The sequence below is a fragment of the Otolemur garnettii genome, unplaced genomic scaffold, assembly GCF_000181295.1.
Source record: "Otolemur garnettii isolate 467f Iridium unplaced genomic scaffold, OtoGar3 scaffold00038, whole genome shotgun sequence".
In the NCBI taxonomy this organism is placed as follows: domain Eukaryota; kingdom Metazoa; phylum Chordata; class Mammalia; order Primates; family Galagidae; genus Otolemur; species Otolemur garnettii.
Genome location: NW_003852433.1, coordinates 10,730,018 through 10,750,246, shown reverse-complemented (window position 1 = coordinate 10,750,246; position 20,229 = coordinate 10,730,018). Strand labels below are relative to the sequence as shown.

General features: G+C 47.3%; 1 protein-coding gene across 1 annotated transcript in view; it reads right to left on the bottom strand.

Annotated features, from left to right (window-relative positions):
• KSR2 (kinase suppressor of ras 2) overlaps positions 1-20,229 on the bottom strand; it is a 424,985-nt gene that overhangs the window by 148,353 nt on the left and 256,403 nt on the right. Inside the window, exon 5 of the mRNA XM_003789934.1 lies at positions 19,666-19,850. Within this exon, the coding sequence (XP_003789982.1) occupies positions 19,666-19,850 (185 nt within the window). The remainder of the gene's footprint in view (positions 1-19,665; positions 19,851-20,229) is intronic.

Sequence of the window (20,229 nt, the reverse complement as noted above, 5' to 3'; positions counted from 1 at the left end):
ACAGCAACCTCAGCTCTTGGGCTTAGGTGATTCTCTTGCCTCAGCCTCCTGAGTAGCTGGGACTACAGGCCCCTGCCACACCATCTGGCTATTTTTTGGTTGCAGTTTGGCCATGGCTGGGTTCAAACCCACCACCCTTGGTATATGGGGCCAGTGCCCTACTCACTGAGACACAGGTGCCGCCCTAAAATTCTTAACTTGTGTTTTTTTTTTTAAATATCTTTTTGATTTCTTTACACATATTTTCCCACCTATCATATGCCCTCTGTTGTCATCCTGTTTACACAGAGAATGTTACAGAGTTTTTTGTTTTGACGTTAAGACATAGAGTAATAATTCTGAGGACCTTTTAAATTCCAATGAAATGAAACTCATATAAGATCAACAATAAAGTGATGACACTATGAAGAGCCATGTCCATGGGCAGGCGATGGCAGCTATGGCCCGACCCTGCCAAGCAGACCCCAACTGTGAGGTGCTACAGATCGCAACTCACAGTTCTATTTCAGAGATGCTACAATACTCACATAGACCTGGATGAACCTCAAAAACGGAACATTCAGGGAATAAAAGCTGCTGCAGAATATGTGAAGTATGATCTCATTTTACCGAAGTTCAGAAGCAGGGGAAGTAAACTGAATGCTGTTCAGGGCACATGCGGGTGAGTAGCCCAAAGAAAAGCAAGACTAGTAACACAAACCCGGGATGGAACCCGTCTGGGAGAAAGTGAAGGGGAAGGCAATTAGGAGAAGCCCATCCACATCTTCTAGGAGCTTGTCATGGTCTTTTTCTCAAGTTCAAGTTCAGTGCTGAGCAAACAGGTGTTTATTTTATCAGGGCTAGGATTACAATGAAGCAAGTGGGGAAAGGGCCCTGGCATAAAATTCAAGGGAGTGCCTAAAAAAACTCAGGTATTGAGCTAAAAATATTTTAATGTGACAGTTTAAAAAAATCAAAACAAATGTCAAAAAAAGAATCTAAGATCAACAGAGTATCAGACTTTTTTTTTTTTTTTTAAGAGCATAGGTCTCACTGTTGCCCAGGCTACACTCCTGGGCTCAAACAATCCTTCTGTCTCAACCCTCCAAGCAGCTGAGATCACACGTGCCACTGCGCCCAGTCTTTATGTAGAGGCAGCGCTGTACTTATATGACGGTGTTTCACTTGCTCCTTCCTGCTCTTGATCTGGTTCAGTGAAACATATACGTGCATGTATAGACACTATTTTTATTTGTAATACTTCTAAATATATTTTACAGGGAAGGGAAAAATCGATGCAAAGAACAGTCAAAATAATATTGGGGGTAGGAGCTCTCCCCTGCAGTAGCCTCCTTCCTAATGAGAGAAACGAACCCTTCAGATTTATCAGTTAATCCCAGTAAACAGCCCTGGGCGTGGTGGCTCATGCCTGTAATCCTGGCATTTGGGGAGGCCAAGGCAGGAGGATCAAAACCAGCCTCGGCAATATAGCAAGACACCATCTCTAAAAAGAAAAAAAAAAAAACACAGAAAAATAAGCTGGACATGGTGAGTCACTCCTGTAGTCCCAGCTACTCAGGAGGCTGGAGCAGGAAAATCACTTGAGGAGTTTGAGGTCACAGTGAGCTATGACAATGCCACAGCACTCTAACCTGGGCAAGAGAGTGAGACTTTGTTCTGTGCCCCCCCCTTAATTACCAGAAATATCAAGGGATGTTTCCTACTGCAAACCCTAAACAGATAGATGGGAGGGGGCTTCACGCCAGCCTCTGCCAGCCTGACTTAGGACCCTTCTCCACCCATCCAGTGGGATAGTACTGGGCACCTTATGAGCCACTTTTCCCTCTGTTGTTAATGAGGTTAATTTCTCATCCTGCTGCAGCGAACATGGAAGAATCCTCATTTTCCAGATGGGGAAAGTGAGTCTCAGAGAGGTTGACTAACCTTCCCAACGTTGCACAGCAGGGGATGGCAGACATATACGTGCATGTATAGACACTATTTTTAGTGAGAACTGGGGACCTGAGAATCCAATGAATATTTATTCCATCATAGGCCAACTGACACATGGCCTTTTTGAATCAAGACATACTTCACTTAATTTACTACTAATCAGAAAGGGCGGAGGGGTGCAGGAGGCAGCAAGGTGGGTTTCTGAGGAAAGCTCTTATAACTAGGAAAATAGCTTAATCCTAAGAGCCCGTTCCCACAGTGTTGCAGGCAGTAGGCAGTGACAGCTGTGTCTAATAGGACCCCTGTGGACTTCATATTGAGATTCCTTTCCCCAGCAAACAGCCACCCAGAGAGCCACAGGCCATTTGGGGAAGCAGCATTTAACTCTTTATGGTCACTAGGGGGCCATGTGGGAGGCGATCACTTGAACACATTGATTGATGAGCAATTTCACAGCTGAGAAGAGCTCATGTCACTTTCCCCCCAAAGCACCCCGTTTACTCCCAGACTGATTACACAGTAGCTGGGAAGCTGCCTCATTAGCACACCACTTGCATAACTCAGGGTAGAAGACTGTACCCCTCACTGGACACCCAGTTAGTCTCCTAGGGGGCCACAACAGAAAGTCCTCTCTCAGCGCTGGAGGCTAGATGTTTTTACCCTTCAAGGTGTCAGCATGGCCGCTCCCTCTAAGAATCCTTCTGTGCCTCTTCCTAGCTTCTGGTGGTGGCTGTCCTTGGCATTCTTTGGTTCTGCCTTCCTTGTCCCTCGGCCTCCTCCCTGTGTGTCTCTGTGTCCAAATTCCCTTCTTATGAGGACACCAGTCATATTGGCTTAAGGGCCCACCTTGTCTTCACTTGAGTAATTACATCCTGCAATGACCCTGTCATTCCAAGGTACTGGGGGTTAGGACTTCAGCGTATCTTTTTAAAGGGCAGGGCAGAGCACAATTTAGGCCGTAAGAGACTCACCTGTCTGGTAGCAAAAATCCCCCTTGAAAAGTAACAGAAATAGCACAGGCCATTCAGCACCTGGGGCTGAGGCTGAAAAGCTTTTCTCAGCTGTGAGATTAAAGCCAGGACAGAAAACTAAAATCCAGACCCCGCCCCTGTTCACCTAACCAGTCGCACTCCAGTTCTCTCTCCCCCGCCCCCATTGGCAGCCACAGACCTCTGGTGTCCCTGAAACCTGCCAGCCTCAGCACAGGCTGTTCCTTCCGCCTTAAGCGCACTTCCATCCTGGTCCCATTTGTCACCTGGCTAACATAACCCCCTTCAAGTCTTGGCATGAACGGCAGCCTGGCTGTTCCACGAGGATGGAGATCTTGGAAGTCTATTTATCCCTGCATCCTTGGTACCCATCACAGGGAGGAGACACTCAAATGATATTTTTGGTTGTATAGACAGATGCAGGAAAGTCTCTTGAAGAGACCAGCTTGGAAGCTGTACTAGAGGAAAAGCCATAGATCTAAATAGTTCTGGGGCTTTCTTCGAGGTTGCCTGAGCCAAATTTGTAGCATAAGGAAAAGCAGAAAAGTGCTCGGGACCTCAAGACTGGCATATCTGACCTTGAATCTTTTCTCTGTCTTGATGAGTCTAGGAAAGCCATTCCACCTATCTAGACCATGTCCCCATTTACAAAACGAAAAAATCAGCAGACCCACCCCTGACCCCTTCACAGCCTTTATGTCATAGTGTGGTTTGGGTGGACCTTTTTAGTTTACCAACGACATGCTGCAATTAGAAATCAAGAGTTTGGGAAAAATACTTTCCCTCCTAGGGCCTTAGGTTTCCCATTCATAACACTCAAAGAAATTTATAGGAGAGTAGTTTCCGAATTGAGTTTCAAGGACTTGTCCCAAGGGCCACCATTCTTGGGGGACAGAAGGAAGAGGATGGGACATCAGCCCCCACGAAATCCAGAACAACCCCACCTTTATCTGCTTACTCCTATAACTGGAGTTTTACATAAGATTCTTCCCAAAGAGAAGTTTTATTGCTAAATAATGAGAAGGAAGTTTTAAAATTCCAATCTAGAGAAATAAATTCCAATGTAGATTTTATGCACCAAAAAAAATTAATAGAGGATTCCTAGACTTAGTAACTTTTCTCCCAAGTAAGGACACTGAATAAAAAATACAACAATTGCCAATTACTATCATTTCATTTTTCAAAACAAAAAGGGCATATCACACAGAAAAAAGCACACGGGTAAGACCTGAAACTAAAGAGCACTAACAGGACTTATGGAAATATTCTGTCATCATTATTTTCTTCGGAGGGTGGCAGCTGGTGACAAACATCAACATGTCCTGACCTGGTCCCCTGACTGGTCTCTGTATCCTAATTCTAATACCCCAATTCTGGGCCCAGCCTCACAGAACTGGATCAGCAGGTAGGAGATAGGGCAGAGATTCAGAGGCGATTAGCCCCTGAAACCAGCAGAGAACTGTTAGGGCCTCCTCTCACTCTAAGTCTTGGGTATGAAGGTCAATGATTTTATTTGTGACCCTACCATAGAGTGTCTGCCTTTGTAGGTCTCCCCTAAGCATCTGTTGAATGAACAATCCTTGGGTGGGTGGTGGCAGGTGTTTTGGCTCTCTGGACAGCTCTGTCCCATAGTCTGTCCTCCACTCCAGGAGGCACAATTGTATCTGTAGTTCGAGCCTTCCTGCCCACCCACTTCTTCCACCTCCACAAACGTGGGTTCAGGGGTCTGAGCAGCTGTTTGGTGTTAGCTCAGCTGAAGACGCAGCAAGAGGACTGGGCAATCTGACCATGGTCAGTGTGTTAGTGAGCAGGACCAGCACTGGTGACTTACGGCCCAGCAAGGCCTCTGCACCTGTAACCACACGGGTCACACCACAGTCCAAAACCCTGTCTTCTAGTTTTTTCTTCCTAGGGCTTATAAATGGTTAGAGATGGAGAAAAAGTTTGCAGCACCTTCACTGAAGTGCCAGGGATTCAAATAATCCTACAGGAGTTTACCTCCACCTGTCCAGGACAGTTTCTGAACACGCTGGCTACTCCAGCTAAATCAGTGCTTCTTGATCTTGGCTGCACATTGCAGTCATCCAGGGAACCTTAAAAAGCACTGACCCCCCAGGCCCTGTCCTCTAGGGGCTCTGATGTCATTGGACTGTGGTACAACATGGGGGGGTGTCTATGTTTTACTCAGGTGATTTCAATGTGCAACAACAGCTGGAATCTACTGGGCTAGAAGCACCAGGTGTTGCTTTCTTGTCTCATGGTCAAGTTAAGCCCCATAGTGAAGGGGGGAAGGAGGGATTCCTAATACCCTCTGAAAGTAGGAGTCTCAAATGAGAAGAAAAGGAATACTTATCACATAGATTTATGCCCCTCTTTGAATTAATAATCATTCATATTTCCTCCTGGCTGCTCAATGAGGGGAGGAACAATTGAGAATGTGATCGCAAGTGGTCAACTCACAGACCAGCCAATATTTATCTTTACAGGCAGCAGTTGCTCTTGTGTGCTCAGCGTTCTTATTCTGGTAGTTACATCAGCATGGTGTTCCTTGGAAATTCACTTCCCTTGATTGCAAGCCAGTTAGTTCAGTGGGGTTGACTCATCCTGTGGCTTCAGGAATGGCCCAGTAACTTGGGCCACATAATTTATTCCAATCTAACTGGTTAGAGGGATCAATTCAGGATAAACATGCATGTTTCCATCCATCTAATCAGAGATAATACTGGGAATCTTTTTTTTTCTGATGCATTTAGAGCTGTGAAGATGGAAGTTTGGAGAAGCCAAGGGCCATCGTGAAAGAGAAGCCTCACTGAGAATAAAACCCACAAGGAGGAAAACAGGGCTGTGGGATGAAGAAAGAGAAATAACATGTGCAGATGACACCAAGATCCTGGATCCAGCCATTCCTGAAGCTCTTATTCTGTGACTAGATGTTCAGCACATGAAACCAGCACTTGTATTTGCTGAAGGGAGTATGTGGTGAATCTCTGTTACTTGTATCACAAGAAATCTTGATAAATGCAATCTTGGAGATCTCTGAGCCAGACACCCCTCTTTTGATTATGATCCCCACTCCTCTGTCAAGGTTATTCCGCAAAGAGAGAGAAGTTGGCTCAAAAATTGTCTCTCTCCTTTACTCCAACCATCCACCTGCTTTCAGAGTTAACACCTGTACAGACGTCATATTGTCCTCAGGCAAACCTCAATTTCACAATCTGCTTTCCTACCCAAAGTTTCTCAAAGCAGAATCTCAGATTGCTTGGAAAAGGTTGTCTGGGGCAGGCAGTCACCTTAGTGTGGCTGAGCTGAGCCAGGGCATGGGGCCCCTGACAGAAGAAATAGGGCCTTGGACAGATGCCTTGACTTCTCAGGAGGGATGAACATAAAATGGCCTCATTAAATAAATGGGGTTGAAAAGCATCGTGAAAAGCACACTGCCTTGGTTCTGCTTACAATTTCAAATCCAGCACCAAAAACAATCTCTCTCTTGGAACATGTGTGTGTGTGTGTGTGTGTGTGCACAGCTGTCCCTTGGTACCAGTGGGGGATTGATTTCAGCCCCTCACCCCAGTAGCAAAAATCTAAGCTGTTCAAGTCCCTGATATAAAATGGCATAGTATTGACATATAAGCTACTCATACTCTTCCACGTACTTTAAGTCAATTCTAGATTACTTATGCTACCAAGTGTAATGTAAATGTTATGGATATAGTTGCTATACTGCATCATTTACATGACCCCCCAAGTCTGTATATGTTCAGTATAGATACAACCATTCATTTTTTTCCATGAATATTTTGGTTAAATCCACAGATGTGGAATCCGTGAGTTTGAAGGGTCGACTGTATCATACATGAAGTAGAACCTGATAGTTGAACACCTCCCTACATTGACCACCTCCTTAAACTGACCTAATTTTCACAGACTGGATATGCACCACAGTATGTATCAGGCCTAGTTCCTTACGTGGACCACCTCTGTGTGTTGACTGCTTTGTTACCACACCTTGGGTTGTCAACTAACAGAAATTCTACTATTTAATGCATGTTCTAGTAACATGTGAATGACAATTGATGATACATATTACCTACTCACCTTTTACCTGGCACTGTACTAGAAGCTTCCACTCACTCTTAATCTTGACACCCCTCTGTGAGGGAGGTTCTACTATTCTCCTAACTTCCCAGATGAGAAAGGAAGGCTCAGAGACGTCCTTTGTCCAAGACCTCATGGCCCTCAGGGAGCAGAGCTAGGATGGGAAACCAGGTCTCATTTAGCTCTAAGTCTGGACCTAAACCAGGAGTCAACCAAATCCAGGCCACCACGTCTTGTAAATAAAGTTTTATTGGAACACACGCCTACCTATTCAATTCTGTGCATCTGTTTTGACACCACTTTAGAAGAGTTGTGTTGCTGTGACAGAGGCTGCTGTCCTGCAAGCTGTTGGCTATTTGGCCTTCAGCAAAAAAAGTAGCTGAGCACACCCAGCATTTTGCAGCCTATATAACATGAGGCATTGGTTTGTGTGGTCCTCACGTCCACTCTGTGAGTTTCAGAAGACTTACATCCTCATTAGCTCCATTGTATAGATGGGAAAATAGACAGGTGAGGTGACAGCCTGAGGTGGCCCTGCTTCTCAGAGAGAGCCAGGCTGAGAAGCACCCTTGTTCTTTCTACTGTGTCATGCTGACCCAGAGGGTCCTGACGAGCCCAGACCTGGGTGACCACAGAAAGAGCTGCTGCAGAAACCAAACCAATAGCAGCTTTTAGGTGCTGGTGCCACTCACGGGGGGCTTCTGGCATTTCCAGAGAACGCTGCAGCCAAAGGCTGCCTGGGAGGCTTGGGGAGACAGAAAATAATTACCCTGGCTGGAAGCGGGCCAGGGGTGCCAATTAACACCAAGGATCTGAGACCTCAGGTTTGTCGTGATGGGGTCAGCATTGAAGTTCTCCCAAAGGGGCATGCCAACCTGACCTCTGCCCTCGGCCTCCTCCTTCCCACTCCCCAGCCCTTAGCACCGACTCCCCGCCTTTCTCCCAGAGACAGATGCCCTGGATTCCTCCCCCCAGGCCCCCGCCAGCTGCCATCTCCAAGTCTTCTTGTCAGCAGCAAGAGTTTTCAAGGAACACAGCACAGAAGGGCTGACAGTGCTCACGAGCCTGGGAAGGATGGGTAATTAGAGACAGCAGGGACAGGAGAGGGAGAGACAGTGAGAGGCAGAGAGAGACAGAGGGGCACTGCCACTGGAAGAAGACAGAGATGGAGAAAGCCACACAGAGACAGCTCGAGGGGGGACCAACAGAAAAAGAGAGACAGACATCAAGACGGATGTGACAGAGGAAGAGAGCAGGGGAGAGTAAACACAGGTGGGCAGAGAAGGAAGGAGAGAAGGATGCAGGTGCTAGGTGTCTGCCCACGCCCGCCGCTCTCACTGAGACTCCCAGCAGAGGGAAGAAGCTCCAACAGGGGCCTCAAACAGTGCGGCATGTCTCCTGTGGGACATTCGCTACTTTTATCCCCAGCCAAGAAGAATTTGGCCTGAGATGAAAAGCCAGGTCCTCAGATCCTACCCAGCAGCTGACAGGGCCAAGGCATCAGAGCAAGGGTGTGTGCCAGCAACCAACACAGGCTTGGGCACCGTGGGTGGGGGTCATCGTGGCTGTGACAAGTCCACCGGAGGCTGAGGAAGTAGCCTGTTATTTGGAGAAGGGCTCACCCTGTTCAAAATGCGTAACGGAGAGGTAAAATGCCCAGGGTATAAAATCAGAGTGGTTAAAGCTACATCCCAGCAGCACACATGCAGCCAGGGGGGCAGCCTTTGCAGCATGTTAGTGATGGGGGGGAATCTTAAAAAGTGCCAAAAGCACAGTTCTAAGAGTGAGGAGAAAGGCTGACTCCATCGTTTTTGACAAGAAAAGCTCCCATTATAAGTATCAACAAAGGACATACCACTGTGGCTGGTCCCATGGTCACAAATTGGTGGCTCTCATACAAATGTTGCTTAAACTGTGATGGTTTCTTTTTTTTATTGAATGGTAACTATGTACATTAATGCACTTCTGGGGTACAGTGTGGGGTTTTCACACACAATCCGAAACACTTCCATCAAACTGGTCAACATAGCCTTCATGTCATTTTCTTAGTTATTATTTTAAAATGTTCATATTCTACTCTTAGAAAGATTCACTTGTACCCTTGTAAGATAAACCTCAGAAGTGATCCCTCCAATCCTCCTCCCTCCACCCATTCCCCCCTCCTCTCTCCCTCCCCCTTCCCCGTTAAACTGTGATGGTTTCTTAAAAAAATTTTTTTTAATCCATTGCCAACATTTTTTAAATTGTGGGATCACCCACAAAAATCTAGATCAGCGGTTTTCAACCTGTGAGTCGAGACCCCTTTGTAACAATGAAAATACATTGTGGCATTGGGAAGGTTGAAACCACTGATCTAGATGTATGGCTTTTCTCAGAAGGTTTGAATAATCTAGTGACACTTTTTATCCTTCCCACAAAAGAACAATTGGTTGGAACCAAGTGGTGGCCACCTTTTTTAGAGGCAGGGAAACTCTCCAGTTTCCCACAGTCTTCAACCCTCCCTATTGCCTGACACCAAGGGTATCCTTCATCCCCAAAGAAACCTTGAGGTCCATACATCAGGTTTTATTAAATAACCATGATGTACGTATGTTTTACATACTTCATATGAAGTTATAACAATGAGTGAGTGTCCACTAGCCTCAGGAGAGAGGAACTCATGTGATGGGGGCAGAGGGAGCAAGTTAAAACTGGAGAGTGGACAGGGATCGGCTCACCCAGGGTCCTGTGAGTCATGGTAAGGGTCTTGCTGTAGCCTATGAACAATGGAAGATTGTGTTTGAATCTTAATCTGATATTGGGAGTCAGATTCTCATTTTGGGAAGATCACATCAACAGATCGGCATTGGGGCCAAAATGGATATGGAAAGATCCATTTGGAAACTGTCACATAATTTGGACTAGAGTATTTGTGATGGAGGAGGACATGGAAAAAAATGGATGGAAAGAAATCTACATCCCATGAGCCAAATCTGGCCCTCTGCTTGTTTTGATTAATAAAGTTTTATTGGAACACAGCCGCACCCATTCATTTTCATATTGTCTATGGATGCTTTCTGTTCCATTGGCAGAGTTGAGTAGTTGTGAGGAAGACTGTTTATTTCCAGTAAAACTGGAAATATTTACTATCTGGCCCATTATATTAATAGAAAAAGGTTGCCAACCTCTGATTTAGAAGGTTGATTCAATAAGACTTGAACTGACTATCATGAAAAGGAAGGGTCTAAGGTCACACCTAAATATCAGCTCATCTCACCAGGTAGACGGGTGAGATGGGACCACCAGAGGAAGACCAGGATTTGGGGGGATGGAAGCAAATTTAATTAAAACAACTCAACCCTTCTGGCTCATGCAAATGAGATCAGGTCAGGTTTGTGTAGAAAGAGCACACGACAGGGAGTCTGCAGATGCCATGGGTTTTAGTCTGGGCTCGGACATGTAACTTCTAGGCGTGGACTTCCCCCTCTTGGAACAGCAGTTCTCTCATCCACAGCATGGGAATGCAGAAGTGTGGATAAGGAATACGAGGTCCTGGCCTACACTGCACAGCCCACAGCAGCATCACTTCCTGTTATGAAATCAGTTGACGTTTGAGAATTTTTCACCTGGGGGGGGGAGATCACTGAGACAAAGGTTGTAACAGATGGAGATAGATCCCAATGACAGGAAATGGGACTGCCCATGCTGGCAGCATGTATCTGACCCCAAGTCAGGACTCGCTCCATAGACACAAATGACCCTGTGGGCTCTGAAAGCCAACCACCTACCAACTAACTTTTGTTCCTGTAATTCCTGGTGGGAGCAATCATAACAAAAGGTCTGAGGTTGTCTACTGCGTGCTGAGCCCAGACCATTTGTGCCGAGGCAAGAATTGCAAAACGTGCAGGCTGACAAGGGCAGAGAAGGCTGAGGATAAAAACACAGAAGTGGCCTCACACTGGACACGCCCACACGTGTGTGCACACCTGCACACGTCTCACACCTACACATTACACTGCATACCCACAAAATGTGTCGTCTTTTAAACAAAGACAGTTAATGTCCTCTGAACGTCCTTCCACCTCCCCATTTCTGAGCACTTTGAGTAGCAGCAAAACAACTCTTCTGCAACCATCGAGCCCCTGGTCAGGCAGCAGGACACTAAGGGTCAACCCCGAGCTCTGTGACCCTGGGAAAGTCCCTTCTCATCTCTGTCCTCAGTTTCCCCATCTGTAAAATGAGGGGTTGGACTTGGTGATTTCTGAGGCCCCTTCCAGCTCTGACAATCTATGACTAGCAGAGAGAGATGAAAAATCAGGAACCCCGAGACCAAATACAGCCTGCAAATCTGTGGGATTATTTCACATTGGCTTACATGGTGTTAAAAGATTTATAATTTTTGATAACATTGAAGATTGGGGAAGTTCTTGGAAAAGGCAGGATAGGCAAGTTCTGAAAAATCAAACAATCTGGCAGCCCTGGGCCCACCTCTTTATGTGGCCATTCCTGCTGGGGCTGGAGAGAAGCTGTCCCTTGGGGCTGGTCCCCTGCCACTTCTGCACAGCCCCGCATAGCCCTGCCTCTTCTCTCCCCAGGACTGGCAGCCTCACTCTGTTCGGGCACTTCACAGAACCCCGCAGGAGTCTCACAGAACAAGCCCTGTTCCCCTTGGTGTTTGTGGTGGCACTGGAAATTTGAATAGCTTCTGAGTTGCCATTATGGCACCCATTGGTCCTGGGGCCACCCTTCTTTATTCTTGTTTGGAAAATGAGCTGGAGGCCTGCACTGGTTTCCTAGGCTGCTGTTAACAAATTTCTGGGTGGCTTAAAACTAAAGAGATTTGTTCTCTCATTGTTCTGGAGGCCTGAAGTGGAGAGGTGACACTTGATTTTAAAAGCAGGGTTGCGGAGAGGGGAGGGGAGAAGAGAGGGGAGAGGAAGGGAGAGGGCGAGTGGCGGGATCTCACCTGGTGTACACAATGCAAGGGTCTATTTCAGAACAGCCAAGAGTATATTATAAATGTCTTACCACAAAAATAAGTAAGTGAGGTGATGGTTATATTAATTAGTTTAAGGATTCCACATTGTATATCAAATCATCATATGGAACCCCACAAACATATAGTTATGATTTGATAAAAATTAAATTAAAAATAAAAAAATAAAAGCAAAGAATGGATCACAACTATGGCCCAGGATTAAGGAGGGGGGAGGCCAGGTGGAGGGAGGGTGAATGGTGGGATCACACCTATGGTACATATTGCAAGGGTACATGTCAGATCTGTTAAGTATAGAGTATAAATGTCTTAACACAATAATTAAGTAAATGAGGTGAGGGATATATTAACCAGGACAATGTAAGCATTCCAAATTGTATATGAAATCAGCACATTGTACCCCATAAATGCATTAATGCATACATGATCTACCTCTTTATAATTTAATGAAGAAAAAAAGATAAAAGCAGAGTTGGGTCTTTCTAGAGGCTCTGACTGAAAGTATGTCCCCAGCCTCTCTCCTGGCTTCTACTGGTTCCAACAATCCTCGGTGTCCCTTGGTTTGCAGACACATCCCTGCAGTCCCTGCCTCCAGCTTCACATGGTGTCTTCCTTGTGCTTCTGTTCAAATTCCCCTTTCCCATAAGGATGCCCTCATGATCTCATTTTAAGTTGATTACGCCTGCAACGACTCTATTTCCAAATAAGCATCATTCATAGCTTTAAATCTTTTTGAGGCCACCATTTTGCTCAAAAGGCCTGATCTACTTCATGTAATAGGGATGGAAATGAACACACAATGAAGAGGTTGAAAATGTCTTTGGAGGGTGGCCCCTGTGGCTCAAGGAGTAGGGCACCAGCCCCATATACTGGAGGTGGCAGGTTCAAACCCGGCCCCAGCCAAAAACAAAAAACAAACAAACAAAAAAAACAACTTTGGAAACATAAGGAGAGGCACGTTGCCAACCAAATCACAACAACTTGACAGGTGGGGTGAGGCCAAGTGCTTGCATCTGGGCTTTTGTGTTAATTTCTTGCACTTGGAGAGAAAGTTAGATCTGGAATAATTTCCCTCCCATCACAGGGCGGCACCAGGAAGGCTCAAGGTCAGGTTTCTAGGCCCCTACAGGGCCACAAGGCAGGTTAACAGGGCACAGAAGATCCTAAGTCTTCTGATCTTGCATGATAGTGTTTTCTACAAAGACGTGATACACCAAGCAGGACACAGCCCCACTTACATAGGCATCCTTCCTCCACAGCTGCACAGTCCAAGTCTGACCACCAGGAAATATCAGAGAGGCCCAAACTGAGAAGCATTCCATAATAAAGTCGCTGAGTCCTACTCTTCAAAGATGTCAAAGTCACAAACAATAAAGAGAGAAATGGTTCTAGTTTGACACAACAGCTAAATGAAATATGTGACCTGGGATCAAATTCTTTACCAGGAAAAAAAAATGGCTTTAAAGGATATTATCAGGGCAATTGCTGAAATTGAGATAGGACTGTGAGATCAAAGTACCGATTCATGTCAAGTAAACTGTCGTTGCTAACTCCGTGCGGTTAGGTGAGAATGTAAGAGACTGTGCAACCTAGTCTCAAGTGGTTCACGAAGATGAGAGGGGAACAGAGAGAGAGAAAGAAAAAAAGAGAAAGAGGAAAAAAAAGAGAGAAAGAGCCAGCACACACATCAATGTAAGGAAACGTTAGAAACTAAAGGTCTGGAGAGCAAGAATTTGCATTTCTAATAAGCTTTCAGGTGCTACTGTGGTCTGGAACACACTTTGAGAACTCCTGGGATAACCGAGTTTAAACGGTGGAGGTGACCACCAAAAGATCCAGCCACAGAAAGAATTAAACACGGCTGCTTCGGAGAGGCAGGAGTGGGGAGGGATGGTGTGAGACACCAGGGCTTTTCATCAGGGGCCTTTGGTATCACTTTATTTCCAGGTGTATGTATTTTAATGCCTGTCAAGCACCTAGGTCACCTTAGGCATATAGCAGGTGGTCAGTACCTGCCTGGTAGGGACCGGCTAGGGCCTGAGTTTCAAGAAGATGCCAGGCAATGTGGGAGCTTCCTATGCGGCAGGATCTGTAGGTGGCAGGGGAGACACCAGCACCAATGCCAACATTCCCGCTTGCTCCTTTCTGGGGAGCAAAGTCCTTTGGGGCACCCTAATGGGATCCATATTTTCTCCTTAGAATCGCCACCACTGAGTCAGATCAGACCCAAACTCTTCAAAATCTTTCTCAATTCTGAGATGAGACTGGGGTTCAGGCGGCAGACTTCTGTCAAGACACGCACGTCTCCGTCTCTGTCTCTTCCTCCTCCTCCTCTTCTGGGGGGTAATGAACCTTGGCCTCAAGCCTCATTAAACCCCCATCCCGAGTCCCTTTATAACCCTTCCCGTGGCTGCTTTCTGGGGAGCGGGCAGTTCAGCTCCATCAGTCTTTATTGCTACCTGCTGTTTCCCTCAGCAAATCAGGCTTCTGACTCAGCCTCAAGGTACACACACAAGGCCAGGTTCTCAGCCGAGGGTCAGCTCTCTTGCCCTGTTGCCAAGACAAAGGGCGAAAGCTGCTCAGAGAAGGGATCAGACAAGGTGCACCCCATCTTTCAAGACACCTCGCCAAGGACACTATTTCACAAGAACTGGGCTTTGCAGGCAATTGCAGCTGGTGCCATTACAGCCAAGATAGGGAAGTTCTGGAACTCGTTCCCTTGGATAGCCACTGCCCTGAAGTGCTCAACCCCCGTGGGCCGCTGAAAGAGAAACACCCAGGGAACAGCAGGTGGCAAAAGAACTGTGTCATTCCTCACCTTCTACCCAAGATGTCCAGGGATGAGTGAGTCGCAGAAGCTGCCTAAAGCATGTTCTTTCGGCCCCCACAGGGATGGCCACCACCGGGGACAAAAGATCTGCTGAGTACTAACAAGAGAGTCCAGGTGGGGGACAAATGGTGAGCCAGGACGGGTGCTGCTCTCTAAGTGAGCACAGCATGCCAGCAAGGAGGCGTCACCCACGACATAATCCCCAACTCACTGGAGAGAGCAGTCTGAGCACATTACGTTCTTTTTGACGAGCGAGCGAGCAGGTTTTGGTGAAGATGGCCTTGCAAGTCCCCCCTGCCACCCCGCACTGCATTATAGAATGGAGGACTTAGACTAAATGCAAACTTCACCTCTTTCCTGACCTCAGGACTTAAGCCAGTTACTTAGACACTCTCAGCCCCCACCCCAGTTTCTTTAAAATGGGGATAATAATCCCTACCATCCAGAGGACTGTGGAGTTTTAAATTAAATAATGAAAGTAAACTGCTTTGTATGATGCCTGGAACATTGTCGACACACAATCATGCTGATTGCTATTATAACCATCGCTTTCATCATTGTTACAAGCCACTCCATCATAGCACACACAGCAAGTGCTCCCAGAGCTCCCCTTTACTGAGCCCCTGTGCTAGGAAATTTCCATGCATTCCTCATTTTATCCTCACTACATCCTTGCTGGGTACGAAATAGACTCTGGAGGTTAAATGATTTGCCCGGTGACTTATTGGCAGCCAACTATAAACCCGAAATCACTTCCACCAGCCCGTAATGAATGATGATGAATAAGTGCTCCTTCCCTACAGATGACACGTCCTCATTCTGAAGTAGCCTTTCTGTAGGGGACTTAGAAACAGCCTGATCTGTGTCAGCTGGAATCAGAGACAGACTCTAAGGAGCCAGAGGCTCCCAGCTTGTTGGACCAAACTTGGTCCATGGCGCAGGGCATCCAAGCAAACACCATCGGAGGAGTGTCAGGGTGTGCCCAAATGCAACTGAGACACACACATCAAGGATGGATGGGGGGTCCACTGTTTTTCAGGGAAGCAGGTTCATTTTGGAGTCAGCATCCTCCACGTTGAACAGGAGACTCCGATACTTGGTGTGATGTGTTGGACATACTCGACTGAGGCTATGAACACAAAGGCTGGTGCACCTCTAAGACAGGTTCCTCTGTCAGCTGAGGCTCCTGTCCCTTCCTTCCCCTACTAATGCCCCCAGACCAAGGAGTTAGGGTAACCTTCAAGGAGGTGAAGTCCTTCTTGCCGTTCACCACTGTGGCCGGGCACCCTGAGGTTCTGAGGCTTGGCCACATCATACCGTAATGCTGTCTGCAGGCATGACCGTTGGGATAACAAGATAGCACATGTATCACCACCCTTCACAGTGCAGAGTGGAGTCACAGCCGACAGTGACAAATGGGCAGACAGACTCAGCCTGGCAGGGACGCAACCCCGGGGGCTCTGTTGGCTGGGTCAGGAGGAAGGCTAGCACCGGGGCCTGAAATCAGGGAGTTCTCTTCTGAAATTCGCAGTGGCAGGAAACAGGAGCTTTGACAAGCAAGAAGGAGCCAGCACCTGGTACCTATGTTCTCCCAGGGCAAAACCCAACCCGGAGTCCCCCAAACCAGCATTCTCAGTGAGTTGAAAAATTTGCCTAGGAAAATCTCAGGGGGAAGCCTCAGAATCACAACATTCCTAAGCTCTGGAATGGACCCTCCTGAATCACAGACAGCCGGGGAAACTAAGACCCAGAGAGAGTAAGATATTTCCTGCACCCAAGAGACAGAACACAGGCTAGAGTTGAACCTGGATTCGGAACGAATCACAGGGACAAGATCAAGCACCTTCCCGAACCTCAGTTTCCTGATCTGTAAACTGGGACTAGTCACACCTGCCTGGTGGATTGTGATGAGCCTTAACTCTGACGATGCAGCTGGTGTGCCAGGCAGAGACAAGAGTCACACAGGCAGCTTTTCACTTCCAAATCTGGAAGCTTCTCTGCCGTGCCCGGCTGCTTCTGTTTCTGGTTTTTGTTAGAATCAATAGCAATATGACTGATCTATGCAGGTTCCAGCTAATACTCAGGTCACACACTCCTTCTCCCACTGAGATGGCAATGTTATCTTTCTCCTTTCTGGGAGATCACAAGGCCACCTCTTTGCATATGAGGTGAGGCAATTAAGCTCACAACTCATCCTAGGAAAAGTGCTACCTACCTCACTGCTGAATATCACTATGGCCACCTTCGAGGTTCCCCCCTCCAGAAAGCTGTGCACTGACACCAGCACTGAGTCTGCCCTTCAAAGCAATTTGGGAACTCTTCTTCTGGAATGAGCATCAGAGCTGAGGGTCATATGAGATGCTTAATGAAGTTCATGGACTCACCCTAGAAAAAGTGGTACCTACCTCATTGTTGAGTATCACTACGGCCACGAGGAACACCTCAAAGGGGACTGCAGTGATACTCAGCGATGAGGCACGTAGCACTTTTTCTAGGATGAGTTCATGAACTTAATCGTCTGACCTCGTACAAGGTCCCAGGGACCTTCTGGAGCTCTTAGAGCTGGGAGTTGCTTTTTAATTAAGGACTTTGCTCCTGCCCACAGATGAGCAGAAAGGCAGCTCCTCTTTGGTGGAGACCAGGACCAGGACCAAAAGTTAGAAGCCATGTTGAATCTTCACAAACTCTTTGCAGGGGCAGGGGCCCAAATGTCCACATCTGTGGTTTAATTTCCAAAGCAGGAGGGAGATGTTTTTATTTTGGACAAAACTAAAGTGCAGAAGAGTGGCCAGCCCCCCAGAGGGGGCCACGCTGACATTCACTCAGAGGATGGAGAGGCCCAAGGACAGATGGCTGCTGAGGCAGCCACCCAGCACCGTGCCAAGGTAAATGCCAAGCACTCTTAGGGCCTGAGAAAGTGGAGGGTGGGAAGGGAATGAGCTACCAGGCATTAAGCCACAGCAGCCCCAGATTAATCATGGGACCAGATGCTGCTGGTGAAGGGGAACTAACAAACATCACCATGACGGCTAGCATTTATTATGCACTTACTGTCTGCCAGGCACTGTGCACAGGACATGGCCTGTGTGAGCTTATATAATCCTTGCATCTATCCACATGGTGAACCTGTTATTATCCCCATTTTACAGATGAGTAATCAAAAGTTCAGAGAGACTTTTAACTCACTAGAGGTCGGGCACAGGGTTCAAAGGTAGTGAAGGTGGGAGTCAAACCCAGGCATCTGTTTCTGCCTATGACACCTGTGTCACCTGGCTGCTGCTACACATCTGACACGTTACCATCACCCCTCTTCCTCATCCACACTCACACAGCCACTCTCTGACTGCTCCACAGGCCCAGCCCCCATGAAGCATTTCTGCTCTCTGGCTTTCTGTCATCGACCTGTGGGTCATAGGTGCTATTTTAGTTTACTTGACTCAGAGCCTGCACGCCCTGGGCACTGAGACAAGGAGATCTGTGGATCATCTCCTGATTTTCACATGTGTCTCTCCCCATCCAGGCCCTCAGCTGATTCCTGTAGTTGACACACCACACAGACTTGTGGGCTGTAAGCCAAGTTCATCGTTCAGCCCCAGCCTGACCATCTGGCTGGACGTTGGATAGCTTTTGTCCAAAGAGGGAATTAATACATTTCATCAAATTCTCCAAGAGTCAATGCATCCCTTAAAAACGTTTAGGAACATTCAGGTAAAGGTAACAAACAGAAATGCACATTTAGAAAAGGCACATTTAGAAAAGGCAGTGACAGGGTGCATCTTCCAGCACCATGCTGGATATTTGAGGGACCGTGGCTATTCACAGGATTCTGTGTGATAACTAAGCTTGTATACTCTGCAGTTAGAAAGCACCAGAGCAAATCCCAGCTCAACTACTCCATAGCCATATGTCTCTAGGCAAGTTCTTTGCTGTCCCTGAGCCTCAGTTTCCTTGTCTGTACAATGGGAATAATCTATTCGTACAATGGCTTATTGCAAAAACTACACGAGGTCCTAACTATGATTAACATGTACTAGAGCTCAGTAGACATGTCTTATCATTTTATCAGAGCAGCAACAAAATGTGCACAGCCTGAGGCTATATTAAGGGTCAGGGGTTATTTCAAAGCCCTTCCTTCTCCTGAGTAACCAGTCAATAAAAATTGCTGCATTGGCTGGAGGACTGGCTAGCCTTTATTCGGGGGTGGAGGGGGGCTGCCCCTCTGACTACATCTGAGACTGTTCAGCAAATCAGACCTCTGCATAGGGAAGATTAACAGCCTTCTGAAACCTCAGCCCTCCATCACCAGAAAGTTCCTTTTCTCCTCCAAGTAATAACAGCTCTGTCTCCAGCAGAAATTCGTGAGAGCAGAATGTAAACAACCCCCAGGCCATGCTCGGCCCAGTTTAAACCCAAATACATCTTTGAAATGTAAAGGTTACATGTATTGACCCGAGTGGGGAAAAAATACAAAACGTAATCATAGATGCCTTAGCCACAGTGGCCAAGAAAAATCCTGTAATTAGGCGGCAGAGAGGCGGTGGGGAAAGGGGAGGGAAAGGGCTGACACATCCTGAATGCCCTGCGTGCCTGCTTTCCTGTCATTCCATCACACCTGCAGGCGAAAGAGCAGGAACTGGAGACCAGTGACAACAGCCCGTCAACCTCCCCAGCGCGCTAATTATGCCCCCTTCAAAACTATCTGAAGGGGTGGGAGTGGCGCAGGTGGGGGTGGTGGGGCAGAGGGCGGAGGAGCCTCCATCAGGGAACATTTCAGGAGCCTGAGACAGAGAAAAGAGAGTTTGCACCTGGCATGCGTCAGATGCTAACGGAACAGGGTGACTTACTTGCAGAGAAGTTGGCCTCAGTGTGGACAGGAGGGGTGGAAGGCAGGAAAGGCGCGTGTCCCACGAAGAAGGAGCGAAGGGAGCGCTCGGACAGCAGCGGGGAGCGCTGCTGGGCGGGGATGTTCTCACAGCTGCCCACGCTGCTGTGGATATTGAGACTCAGGGGTTTGCTCTTCTTCTTGGCTCTGAAAGGGAGGCAGAAAGACAGGGAAAGGAAATATACCCAAAGGTGCACCAAGTTAGAGTGGGGAGACCCAGCCCACATCTGCCGTGAGGCAGAACAAAAGGCCACAGGCTTTTAGGTAGAGAGAAAGAACCCGGGCAGAGGGAGTGTGCCCTCTCACCCCCGCGTCCCTCAAAGAAGCCCATTCTACCATGCTGCCCAAGAAAACCCAGCTCCCTACAGAAGCTCTAGAAAGCCACAGTTAAGTTCAACTCCCAACTCCAGCCTCACAACTTTTGCCTGCACATTGAGTTAGTTCCCAGCCACCTAAGTCCCCACCCATAGCCAAGCTGCCCTTTGGCCATCTGGTAGATAGTAAATCCTAGTCTGGCCTCAAGTGA